Source organism: Dipodomys spectabilis, unplaced genomic scaffold (assembly GCF_019054845.1).
Source record: "Dipodomys spectabilis isolate Male_0828 unplaced genomic scaffold, ASM1905484v1 ptg000628l, whole genome shotgun sequence".
NCBI lineage: Eukaryota > Metazoa > Chordata > Mammalia > Rodentia > Heteromyidae > Dipodomys > Dipodomys spectabilis.
Window position 1 is genome coordinate 1,063,530 of NW_024871305.1, and position 13,488 is coordinate 1,077,017.

Sequence of the window (13,488 nt, forward strand, 5' to 3'; positions counted from 1 at the left end):
ATCTCTCGCGAGGAGACCGGCTACTCGCGGGGCCGCAGGGCATTGTGGGGGCTGTAGTTCACATCACACACCGGAAAGCTCGCTTTCCATTCGGAGGTGATGCCCCGCCCATCCTCGTGGCTCCGCCCACCACCACCTTCCGGCCCCCGCGCACGGAGGGCCGCCGAGACGAAGCCGGAAGTGGGCCGGGGAGGGCGGGATCGCCTGGGTTTCCACGCGGGCTGTGTGTCGGGCGCGCCCTTGCCCGGGGTGCGCCTTGTGAGGGCCCAGAGCAGGACACACGGCCAGCCCTGCGCCTCTTTTGCCTTTCTCCCCACCCCAGAGCCCACGCGTGCCCCACGGCGACTGCTTGGCCTGTGCTGGGCTTCTTGGGAGGTGGCCGCCATGTTTGCAGGCCATCTTCAGGGCTGGTCTCGCCGTCCGGGCGCCGCCGGGGCGGGTGGAGGAGGGACTTCCGGCCGGCGCCGGGGAAGGAGGCCGCGCGGCCCGTGCTGGGACCCTGGCCGGGGCTGCGCGGCCACGAGGGCGGATCGGGTCTCGGGTTGACGGAGTTGGGGCGGCCGCAGCGGGCTTGGCCAGGGCGGCCCGCCCCAGCTACGCTTTCCCTCAGCCCCCAGCCCTCCCCTTCTCGCCCGTGCACGGAGACTTTCCCTCCTGTGCCGTGTGCAAGGCTTTAGATAGGTGTATGTGCACGCACGCACACACACGCATCAGATGCTTCCCCGGACTACCGGAAATGGGCATGGTGTTTGTTCTAACTGGAGCCTCTGAAGACACATGCCGTAATCTCATGGTCTTACAATTTTGAGAAAGCAGACACAGGACTTAAGAAACAGGCCAATCAGATTACGGTGGTGATAGATGCAGGACTTTCTACTTTTTCTATCATCCTCGAGTTCTCCTCTGTCAGCAGCTGCTGTATTTGGCAGTCTAGGTCAGAGAATTCCTTGTGGTGGTGGTTGTAGGATGTTGAGTAGCAGTTCTGACCTGTGCCCAGTAGATACCCTCTCTGCTCTACCACCAGCTCTGACAACAACTCAAAACATCTAGACACTGCCAAATGTCTTCTTGGGGCAGAGGTTATAGGAATCAGAAGACATTGCCAAAAATTGGTTTTTGCTACAGCCGTTTCTTGAGAATGTTCCCCTATATATATATATATATGTTGAAATTGAAGATTGGTTGTATGTGTTTTCTACAGTTTCTATCGCACATTGAGTGACTTCAAACAACAGGAGTTTACTATTCTACAGGTTAGAAGTATCAATCTGTTGTCAGCTCCTGTGGGAGGACCTGCTCCTTGCCTCTCCAGCTTCTGGCAATTGGCAGCATTTTTGGGAATCCTTAGCTTATAGGATGCAGCATAGCAATCATTTCTGCTTCTGTCTTCACATGGCCCCTGCCTGCGTGCCTTTCCATTCTGATAACGACAGCATCATTTTGCATTAAAGGCCTACCCTAAGCCACGTGACCTATCTTAATTCATTGTAAGTGTGTGATGATCCTACTTCAAAATAATGTCCGTTTCCAGCTATGAAGGGTTAAGATTTCAATGAACCTTGTCTAGGGCTTATAATTCATAATAACAAAGTAATATGGTAATTGTACAAAGTGCTTTGTTCCATGCTAGTTATTTTGTAGAGTTTTCATAAAGCTTTGGGGTCATTTAGTGGCTAGCTCAGGTCAGGCTGGGCCTCAGGCTTCTGCCTTTGGGCTATATAACACAGTATAGATCTAGTCTATGGCCATGAGCAACATGTAAACATGGATTATCAGCAGGAGATAGTTTCTTCCTTCCTTTCCTTCTTTTGACAAGAAATTTGAAGGTTTTTAAACCCTGGTTGGAATTTTCTTTATGCTCTGGTGACACTATGGTGACAGCTTAAAAGAACTTTTTTGTTTTTTGCACTCGAAGAGAAGACATGTTTTCTGTGTATATATAGGCTAAGATCTGTTGAACCGTTTTGTGTAAAGGCTTCATTAACTTATCACCATGACTGATCTCACTGCATGGGAATGTCACACAGGACCGAATATTGTTTCATGAACAAGACTGCTGTATTATGTGTAAAGCATCAGTAATTAACCTTTAAGCTGAAATTTGGAACAACACTCCTTTTGAACCTTTATTTTCATGACATAGTTGTCTTACCTCCCCTTAGCATTTTTTCCTCTTTCTAGATAAATTGTATGTTGTGGTTCTCTTTTTCAGGATGGCCCGGTTCTTATATTAGTAGTTTTTTTCATTCACAATTGGCCTTAGGTGACACACCGTCATTGGCTGGATGTGACCAGCTGTTTATGCGTTGGCCTTGTGCAAGTGGAGCAGGAAACATCATAACATGGTCTACAGCAATCCTGCTTCTTTCTGTTCCTCATGCAACTGCCTGAGCTCTGATAGGCCCCCACCCTGGGTTGGTGCTGAGTTCACCTTGTTCTCTCTCCCACTGCCACGTGAGGCTGGTGAGAAGCTGGCATCTAGAGGAGCCATCAGATGTCATCTTTTCAGTGGCCTGGTTGGCTCTGGCTTCAGTGGCCATTCCAGACCTTTGCAGATTCCTCACACCGGCGGTTTCATCCCCTTCACTCTCAGAAGATGACCTTAATTTCTCAGGAGAAAAGTTTCTGAGAAGACAGTGCGGGCTCTCAGTCACGATGCCTCGTGCCCATCCTTTGGTACGTGGCCCCGTAATTGGAAAGGAGGAGGCTCAGCAAAGCAGCACTGAATCAATCCATAACATCGGGTCACCACTCCTCGGGGATCAGGTTCACAGGGCCAGCCCGGGAATTCCTGCAAATGCTAGATAACCGTCCTTTTTCTCTTTGGCAGTACTGGGATTTGAACTCAGGGCCTTGTGCTTGCCAGGCAGGTGCCTCATCTCCAGTCCCCTTACACTGGTTATTTTTGAGGTAGGGACTTGATCTCTGCCTAGGCGCATGCCTGGGCTGCCTTTTGCCCACTTTAGGCTTCTTGCCTAGTTAAGATGACATGCAATGCCACTATGCCCAGGTGTGTGGAGAAGTGGGTCACATGAACTTTTTTGCTCAGGATGGCCTCTGAATGACACTCTTAATCTCAGCCTCCCAAGAAGCTGGGATTCCAAGTGTGAGCTGGAACTGAGCTGGGTACCTGTTCTGTACGGCGCAATCATACAGGGCACAGGGGGCCGCTGTGCTGGCAGGAGGAGGTGCAGGGACAGGACACACACTGTCCAGTGCTGGCCTTGCTGAGGAGTGGAGTCAGGCTCAGCTAGACAGCAGACTGTCCAGTTGTGTCAGAGTTAATTGAGAACCACTAGCATCTAGGTACCAGCCCTCCTGGTGGGGACTCCATGTGAAGATGGAGGCCTGCTAGGCTCTCTGCAGGGTGTTCTTCATGCTTTGACTTGGGCATGAAGACAGGAGCTCCCAGTTTTGAGGCTGTGTTGACAGAAGAACAGAAAATGGCTTTTTGGAGGATGGGCGGGGGAGAAGACTGGCCTGACCGGCAGTGTCGTGATCCAATCGTCTTGAATTGCTTTGCTTTGGGGTTTGCAGTTACGTTTATGCTTTTTATGTTCATTTGAGGCAATTTTCCAAATTAGTGTCTCCATGCCTGCCTGCCAAGGAATCAGTCTGCCATTTATTTACCCAAAGCAGCAGTTTCCTGGAGACAGACTGCCCAGGGAGGAGGGAAATGACTTGCATGGGCTGGCTCGCAGGTCTGGGTTCTTCTGCTGTGCACTCTGTCCTCGTAACTTGTGCAATCACAATCTGCCCCTCCCAAACCGGTGCCCTGTGGCCACGATGTAAACACATTAGTTTGTTCTTGACTTAAGAACTGATGCCGACTTTGGGGTAAACAGAACAAGTACCAGAGTGCTGTCACACACAGCCCTTGACAGGCGTGAGGCCTTGTGCAAGATGCTGTGAGCTTGGAGAGTCTCAGTGTCATATCTATGGGATGGAGATGACATGCATTTTAATAGTATAAATCACAAGTTACATGTAAATCACACAGGCAGTGTGTAACATACTATATGCATACATAGAAGTGTATGAAGTGTCTGGCTCTTGGGAAGCATTTACTAAATGTTGATGCATTCTCTTTTTAAAGAACCTTTCTTATCTAATTGCTGTCTATCAGCTATCACCTATTACTTACCTATCATCTACTATCTGTAATACCATCTGTCACCTGTCATTTATAGCCTATCATATACTTATTATTTATCTGTAATCTCTACCATCTATCATCTGCCTAAATATCTATTACTTATCTATAATCTTCCTATCGATTCTACTTAGAGTCATCTATGCATCTTCCTATGCATCTCCTGTCTATCATCTACATATCTATTCTATTACCCAACAGCTCTCAGAATTAAAAGTGTGGCAGGAATTTGTTAGCGGGCTGTCATCAGGAGTTAACAGAAGGTTGTACCTAACAGTGGCAGGTGCAGGTTCTGATCAGTAAGCTGGTCTAGATGGAGAGCCACCCTGACACAGGCGTAGCCCGGGACATTCTGGTCTGAAGCAGACTATTGTTTGGTTTGCTGCTGGCTCAAGAGTGGCACTGGGCTGCTGTGGGAAGAACAGGAGCCCTGATGCCAAAGGCCTGGGTCTCCTGCTGGCCGCTTACCCTGGGCCGTGCTGACTCCTCCTCCCTCTCTGCAAGGTGGAAGGAGACCACAAAGCTTCCTGTTGCTGCTGTAAGGACTCAATGGAGAATCACCTACAACAGCTATTCTATGTTGAGGGCATCCAGTAAGCAAGCAGCAAGTGCAAACCATTATCACCATGAACGGTCCATCCCTCAGAATCTTCTAATAGCATGATCATAGGTACAGTGTAGACCAGCATCAGACAGACCAGCTAACAGTCTGTTGTGCTCTACCTCAAGGTAGACCAGATGTATTTATTTGGACTTACCTGCAGTCCAATCTACTTGGAAGGTTGGCTTGCAGCTGATTGTTCCATTGGCCTGTTTAAAATGACATGGTGAAAATCTGGGGTGAGCTATCAGCATTTCTAGCAATGTCTTTGTCTGGGCAAAGTTGTCTTTGGTGCCTACCATGCCAGGTGCCTGCCTGGGTTCACCTTGCTGTGGTGCCCTCCGTTTACAGAGAACTGTCCACACCGAGGGCCACGTTTATCCAAATTAGAAAACATGCTCTTATGAAACCACATTTCCCAAATAATGGATTTGTCATAGTAAATGGGAAAATGTAGTTTTTGATCAGCTGAGGAGGCTGATATATTAACAAGAAGTGAAGCGGACAGTTCACTCAGTGGAAATAAAAGCTTGTGTGTGTGTGTGTGTGTGTGTGTGTGTGTGTGCCCACGCGCGTGTGTGTGCACTAGTACCTGAGACTGAACTCGGGGCCTCGTGCTTGCTAGCCACCCCTCCCCCCAGTCGTTTGTTTTCAGATAGGGTCTGGCCTCCAAACTTGATCCTCCTGCCTCTGTCCCCCAAGTAACTAGGATGCAGGTGTGTGGCGTCATGATCCAGGCTCATTCTGTGTTGTCAGCTGTGCAGGTGTGTGACTTGTAGGCTGTGATGGCTGCTGGCTGGAGAGAAGGTGGGGAGGGCTCTTGCCTGTATCCTTTGGCAAGCAGCCATTCAGCGCCTGTGTTTCTTCCTGGGGGTGCTCCAGTTCACGTGGGAGAGGAGGTGATGGCCCCTCCACCTGGCAACCGAAGCTGCTCCTCAGCCCATAGGAGGAGAGAGGGGCACACGGGGTACACACGTGAGGACTTCTTAAACGTCCTACAACAAGTTGTGTGCCACGCATCTCCTGATGCAGCCAAACTGAGGCTGGTCCTCGTGGTCTGGGTCTCCGTCAGCTTCACAGCCATTAGGACCGCCGAGGTCACCACATCCGTAATCAGGCGTGAGCCGGCGCTGTCCTGCATGGATCCGTAAAGACAGACTCATTCGCCTCACAGAGCTGAGCTGGGGACCCAGAGGAGTCAAAACTGTGAACTTCTAAGACCCAGCATCGGCCACATCCGACGCAACATAGAAACCAGAGAAAAGCAACTGTCCAGCAGTTTTAACCACCAATACCCATTTATTTTAATGGAAAAAAACAAATCTCTGCATTCTATATTTTCCAAAAAGATTTACTATCGAAACAAATACAGTATGTGGAACTCTAGCTGCATAATTTCACTACAACCAAGGCAACATGTGCCTTCTATTTGCTATGGAAGGAGAACTGAAAAGCACAGGGCAAACGTCGATTGCATAAGGAAGCGTGTGCGTGCGTGTGTGTGTGTGTGTGTGCACACGTGTGCGCGCGCGTGTGGTTAAAACTTTAGTAAGCAGCTGCATTAAAATATGCTAAGACACTCACCTTACCCTAGGTTGTGGCAAGCTCTATTAAGAACCCACAGGCTGTCACTAGTTTTGTTTGATAGAAAAATTTGGTGTGAGCTTAGACGGTTCATTTACAGTTCATCAAGGAGAAGAGAGTCTTCGTGCAAGCACCCACTTTCCTGTTTCCATTACGTGCTCACAGAATAAGAGCCAATTACTTTGAATACAGAATGAACATCATTTATTTTCAGGTTTGCGAACGACGGTGGTCGAGTCACACAAAAGGGTACTTTTAAAACTACCTGTATTTACTCTATTTTATGCCTGTATATATGAAACCAACGGTGTGGGTGTGTACAATGTCTATACATGTGGGTGTGTATGCGTATACAGGATGGTACCTGCTGCCTCTTCGTGTGCACATGGGACGCGGTGATGCGTGTCATCACACGTGCACCGAGGAGCGAGAGACCCTACAGCGCCATCCACGCCGCCGGAAGTGCTGGCGACCACGGGGCTGGGATGCCATGGTAGATTTCAGCCCTTTTCTTGGCACTGATGGCAGGATTCCTTGCTCTGCACCTTGTCCCCGGGGCCCAGGGTCACGGCATTTGGTGGCAGTGGGAACTGGTGGCGGTCCTCACACGAAAGAGAAAGGACTTCCTTCTCTGCCCTCCCTGTCTGTGGACCCGCCTGGCTGGTTGTTCAGTGCGAAAGTGAGCACTCTGTGGCCTGTCCTGGTGTGGCGTGTTTAAGAGAGGGGCCGGAGGGGGCTAGCTGACCTCGCGCCTGACCCCTCCGTCTGACCTTTCAAATCTAGGCTTCTCCTGAATAGTCTCTCTCTATAAATACTGTGTATATACACATACAGATACTCATACATATACAAATACGAACCCACAGACACAGCTGCGTGAATGGAGCACTGGCTAGCAACATGGCAGCACGCGAGAGAAAAGTAGTCATTGTTCCGGCTCCCAGAAGGTCAAGTTCTCAGTCATGATCCTTAAACATTCAGGGGGGAGTGCAGAGGGTTACAGGAGGAAGGAAGATGCTGTCAAAACTGTGAGGAAGTCCGGACTAAAGGAAATTATAAAGGAAATGAAAATGCGGAGGGATTGAGGCCTAGTTGTGAAGTTCAATAGCTGTAAACGGCAATCTTCAGATTTGGATAGACTTTTTTCCTTGCTTTCTTTTTCCTGTTGCTATGGAAACTTGGGAGTCAAGCTTCAGATGTCAGGAGTTCTCACAGATCTGAATGGAGAAGGCTCAGAGTTAGACTGGGAATGTAACAACTCAATTCAAAATATTTCCACTAAACAGCAGAGGAACGGCGCACAGGCTGTAACACACACCACAGGCCCTTGGTGTCACCCACGATAGTGTGACATTTGAAGGTACAGTGACCCCACTGCTTTGTCTCTTCAGGAGCTGGACTTGGGGCTGGGGGAGAACTTTGTGGTAGAAGACTATGTTCAGTTCTCAGCACCAGACAAACAAATGAGCCAAAAACCAGATTCCTCTGAAATTGGTAATGATGCCAAATGTCTCCTTTGAGATGAACAGCAGCTATTAGTGTTGCTTATGTCATGTGCATTAGCTAAATTATGATACGCTAAATTATGAACAAGCTGACTATGTAGCATAGGGACCAATGATTGTCATATACACACATCTATTTGTCATCGATTCTATCTATCGATCTATCTGTCTATCTATCGATCTATCTATTAATCATCTGTGGATCTATTCATCTGTCACATATGTAATCTGTTGACTCTATCTATCTATCTATCTATCTATCTATCTATCTATCTATCTATCTATCTATCTATCTATCTATCTATCTCTACTTCTTTGGTTACAGTGGGAGAGACCCATTGGTGGTTCTTCAGATATGGCAGATTAATTCTGTATTTTTTTACATTACACACACGGTGGCCTAGAACCACACAAGCGTTTTCTTTTACAGTGCTAGAAGTCGTAAGTCCCCAGTGAGTCTTACGGGGTTACAATCCAGGTGCTGACAGGGCTGTGTTCTCCTGCCTTTCCCATCTTCCAGAGGTTGCCCACGTGGCTTGGCTCATGCGTCCTTCTTCCATGTTTTTTTTAAAATGCATCACTGGAGCTTGAACACAGGCCCTGTCCCTTACCTGGCTTTTCTGTTTACAGCTGGCCCTCTACCACCTGAGCCATAGGTTAATTCTTCCTTATCTTCAAAGCCAGCCAGAGGGTAGTGTCTTCTCTCCCCACCTCTGCTTTCCTCTGTGTCTACCACCACATCCTCTGCCCTCGCATCAGGACTTGATGAGGAAGTCGGTCTCACTGGCTAACCCAGAGCACACCCCCCACCCCATCTCCATCACCTCTGCAAAGGCTATTTTGAGGGTGAACATTTCAGGGGTTCCAGGGATTAGGACCTGCAGCCTTTACTCAGCCACTGCAGGTGGGTGGCACTGTGCTTCTGGAAGAAATCAGACAGTTGGTGGAGTGGTGGCCAGGCCATTCACGTGGAAAAGTTCACAGCTCCCGCTCACGGCAGCCCCTTGAGGCCCCCTGTGAGGGTGGGCTCAGAGATGGCCCCGCCCCACTGCTTTGTTAGCCAGACATAGCGGCGTCTTAGGATGCGCAGATCCAGTTTCAGATGAAGCTCGTCCTGCTGCTTTATCTTGGCAAGCACTTCTCCATCAACGCTCTTCCATCCAGGGCCAGATTTCACCAAGCCAATATCTACAGTGGCCCTGGCCAAAGAGCCCGACTCTCACGGAGCAGGGGGCAGAGGGAACTGACCCGTCTGCCAGGGCTGTGTGAGCTCAGGGCCTGCCTGGGCCTGCCGCCCTCTGGATTCGGCTCCAGACCCCACCCCTGCCCAGAGCCTCCCACGTGGACTTCCCTCACCACCGAGATGGGCTCTGGTTGCAGGACAGTGGTGAGATGTGGAGCACGTCTGAGGCAGCCTGTGAGGAAGGTCATGTTTTCAGCTGATCTTGAGTGTTGGGGAAAGAATCCTGTCATCCCAAGCCCGTGGTCTGGCCAGGCTGGAGCGATGCCTCTGCTGTGTGCAGGGGCCGGCCACATCTGTGGTGGGCCCCGCAAAGGGAAGTGGAGGATGTTCGGCCAAGCCTCCTCCTCATCTCTGTCCACTAGGTGTCACTAATCACATCCTCTCAGTGTGTTAGCAACAACAACAACAAAACATTTCTAGACATTTCCAATTGTTCCTCAGGGAGCCAGTTGGCTAAAATGAAAGAAAACAAAACGTTGGGGGTTGACTAAAACCCATTAAACTAGAATGCAGCCCTTTGTTTTTAAATTAGAGTCTCCAATCAATTTAGGCTATAATGTAGATGACGTCTGGTCCAAGGGCAGCTGTGAGGATGACAGGAGGTAATCTGTGTTGTTTCTGGGAAGCTCTTAGCTTGCAGTGTGGGACACATAGGATACCTCAAGGGCCAGCTAAAGACACATCTCCTTAAGGGACCGAGGCTGGGTGCCACGAGTCAGGGCCATCTGTAGACAGAAGACAGCCCCTTCTTTTAGCCTTGTTGTTATCCGGGCTCTGTCTCAGCCCACAGTAGGTTTCACAGCACCGGGCTGACACACGGGAGAGGCGCAGTGTAAGGAGGCGGTGGATGGCTGGCTTCGCCACACGGCACTGAGACAAACGCCGTGCGTCTCCCTCGGGTAAATACACAGCAACATTGACAGTGATTGCATCTGCGTTTTTCATTACTCTCATTAGTTTTATTTCCTATTATTATTATTATTTTCCGTGTGTGTGTGTGTGTGTGTGTGTGTGTGTGTGTGTGTGTGTGTACTGAAGCTTCAATGTAGAGTCTTGGGTGCTCTTGCTTAGTTTTTTTGCTCAAGGTTGGTGTTCTACCACTTGAGCCACAGCTCTATTTCTGGCTTTTTGCTGGCTAACTGGAGAGAAGAGTCTCATGGACTTTTCTGCCTGAGCTGGCTTTGAACCGTAACCCTCAGGCCTCAGCCTTCTGAATTTGATCAGAATACATTATAGGGCCAAGCCACCAGTGTCTGACCATGTAATTTACTCGGATTAAATTTACCTCTTCCTATTTTTCTTTCTCCTTGTGACAGTCTGTTTTCCTGCATTGCATGGAGCTTTATACATTGTGATTGGCCCACACTGAGATGTGATTGCTGCTGACCCGCGGATTCATCTCAGATACAACATTCCTCTCTCCTCCTCTCACCTCTCCCCCCCCTCCCCCCCCCCCTTCTCTGTCCTGTCAGTTCCCCAGGCTCCTAATTCACAATTATACCAACCAGCCACTTCTCCACAGGTAAACACCATGGCTCCCAAGGATTTGGATGCCAGCAGCAAATGTGAATAATTGCTAAGATTAAAACTGACTGAATGTGCCACAAATACAAAATATCTGACAAGTTCTTTTTATGCTCATGTTTCTATTACTCAGCATAATAATTCACTTGTTTAAAACACTGTTTCATGCCTGCTGAATTGTTTTAAGAAGATGGTGAGAAAGGGATGTGGGGGAATGACTGAATACATTGTTTACATGCGTGGAAATGTCACAATGAAATCTCCTTCACAGAGTGAACACATGCTAATAACATCACTATAGTCATTACTACTACTCAGATGGAACTGCAAATGTACATGTTCTTTTTTTTTGTACTGAAGTTTGAACTCAGGGTTTTGAGTGGGCCGGCCAGGTGCTCCACCACATCCCCACCCCCTTTTTGCTGGTTATTTTTCGGCTAAGATCTTCTGGGTGTGGTCTAGGGGATAGTCTCAGACTGGGATCCTCCCATTCCTGCTTCTCTTGAATGTGGGATTATAGACATGTGGTACCATATCTGGCCATAAATATGTATTTTTCTATTCTTACAGAGGTGCAGTATCTACTGTAACCTTGAAAGAGATTATTCTGCACGATGCAAAGAGAAACAGGCCCTCTGGTAGACCAGTTAGCCCATCAGGGCACAATTCTATTAGATCAAGTTCAGCGGCATCGATGGGACATTTTGCTTGTCACCTGCTTTGCAGAGGAGCAAAGAGCCTGTGTACAATTTCTCAGATTAGCTGGCAGGGCACTGGTCTCATGCCTTTGAACATTATTTGGATGTTTTCTGTTTACATGTTAGATTTTCTATCCTCTAGACAGAAACTGAAGATGAGCGGTCCTCTGGGATACATTTTCTTGGGAGGATGTGTGGGGTGAAGGTCATTCTCATACTCACACGAGCACTGGAGGCAGAGCAACTTACCGGCTCCACTGAGGAGCAGGAGGAGCAGGAGGGAGGAGAGGCCGAGGCGCGGGGTGCCTGCGGCGTTGCAGTCCACTTTGGAGTTCTTACAGGAGCACACGTGTACCCTGAGGTCGGTGACGTTTGTCAGCGGGGGCTTCCCTGAATCTGTCACCATGATGGGCAAGTTGTAGTTTGCTTTGTTCAGGTTCTGAAGAAGGCTCACAAGGGCGTGTGTATCTGGAAGGCAAGGAGACCCTCGTGAGAGAGGAGACGAGAGTTCTGTGGCCCACCGCGGGCCCTGTGCTTTAATAAGTGATTCTAAGAGCATGAACATCGAGACAACACAACTGCGGCCCCCTGGTGGCAGGAGCCATGTTTCAAATGGCCACCTGGGGCTGGCAGCAGCTTTAGGGACGTTGGAAAGATGGCGGCTTTCTCTCATCGTAGCTTCTACAGCTCAGTGCTGTTACGATGCTCTTCCAGGGAGTCACTGTTGTGAAGATCTGAAGATTAGTGACCACCAAGATCTCCTCTTCTTCTTACCTATCCACCTATCAAACCATCTTCACAAAGACTATCTTTTTTTTTTTTTTTTTTTTCTTTTTGGTGATTGAGGGCCTTGAGCCCTGGGCCTGGGCACTGTCCCTCAGCTCTTCATCTCGAAGAAGTACTCTACCAGTTAAGTCACAGTGCCACTTCAGGTTTTCTCAATGGTTTATTGGAAATAAGAGTCTCAGACTTTCTTGCCCGGGCTGGCTTTGAATGCGATCCTCAGATCTCAGCCTCCTGAGTAGCTAGGTTAACAGGCGTGAGCCACCAGTGATCTGCCCTCTTTTCTTTTCTTTTTAATACAGGATCTCCCGGTATATAGCTCGATCAGGCCTCTAACTTACCATTAGGTTATGTGGGCCTCAAACTTAAGATCCTCTATCTCAGCCTCTTCAGTGCAGGGACAACTGGCATGCATCACCATGTCCTTAGCATCTAGAAGCTGACATGAAAGTCCCTGTGTTCAGAAGCTCATAACAACCCCTGTTGTCATGGAGAGAGATAGTTGCACATTCTGGGTTTCTGCCTGTCCTTAACCCATAGCTATTTGGGTGAGAATCCTCAACACAGAGACCGGCTTTTTCAAGTTCCCCTCTGCTTCCTACTCCCATGGGTGGTGTGTGTGTGTGTGTGTGTGTGTGTGTGTGTGTGTGTGTGTGTGTGTTGGTCCTTGGGCTTGAACTCAGAGGGCCTGCCACTTGACCCACAGCTCCATTTCTGGCCTTTTTTGTGTGTGTGGTTAATTGGAGATAAGAGTCTCACTGACTTTCTTTCCAGGCTGGCTTTAAGCCACAATCCTCAGATCTCAGCCTCCTGTGTGGTTAGAATGATAGGTATGAGCCACTGGCATCTGGCAGGATTATTTCTCAATAAACATTGAGAAAACCTTTTGAGTGTAGAAGGCATTCATCTACCAAATGAAATCAAGAGGGACAACAGGAGTGTGATAAACGTGCAAATAAACTCCACAGAACAGTCCTCCCCAGCAGGAGGCAACTGGCGTGACCGCTGTCACCCGGCTGACAGGCCAACTCCAGGGACATGTCCCCAGTCTCCTTTATATCAAGGACAGACTCCTGGATGAGGGGATTCCATCCGGAAAGACCAGATGATGATCGTCCAAACCAGCAAATAGAACACCATCCCCTGGAACAAGGGGAAGGGCTGTTTTAATTAAAAACTGTTGGTGTAACAGAATTCATTCTTTAAGAAGCAATAAACTAGACAAACAAGCAAATAGAATCAATAACGAGAGAGGGGCACGCGTGAAAGAAGGTATGAGGTAGGGCGGACACAGTAAGTAGGAGGGCTTTGCTTTTAGGAGGAAATTCTACGCACAGTTGCACGACCAGTCTTTCTATATGTAATAAAATGGGCCGCCCCTGCCCCTCAACCCCCGA

At 48.8% G+C, this 13,488-nt stretch overlaps 1 protein-coding gene across 1 annotated transcript in view; it reads right to left on the reverse strand.

Annotated features, from left to right (window-relative positions):
* Nucleotides 1–6,481: 6,481 nt before the first annotated feature.
* Cdh13 (cadherin 13) overlaps nucleotides 6,482–13,488 on the reverse strand; it is a 726,505-nt gene continuing 719,498 nt past the window's right edge. The window contains exons 13-14 of the mRNA XM_042671463.1: nucleotides 11,558–11,776; nucleotides 6,482–7,555 (exon numbers count right to left, since the gene is read on the reverse strand). Of these exons, the coding sequence (XP_042527397.1) occupies nucleotides 7,548–7,555; nucleotides 11,558–11,776 (227 nt within the window). The 3' untranslated portion in view covers nucleotides 6,482–7,547. The remainder of the gene's footprint in view (nucleotides 7,556–11,557; nucleotides 11,777–13,488) is intronic.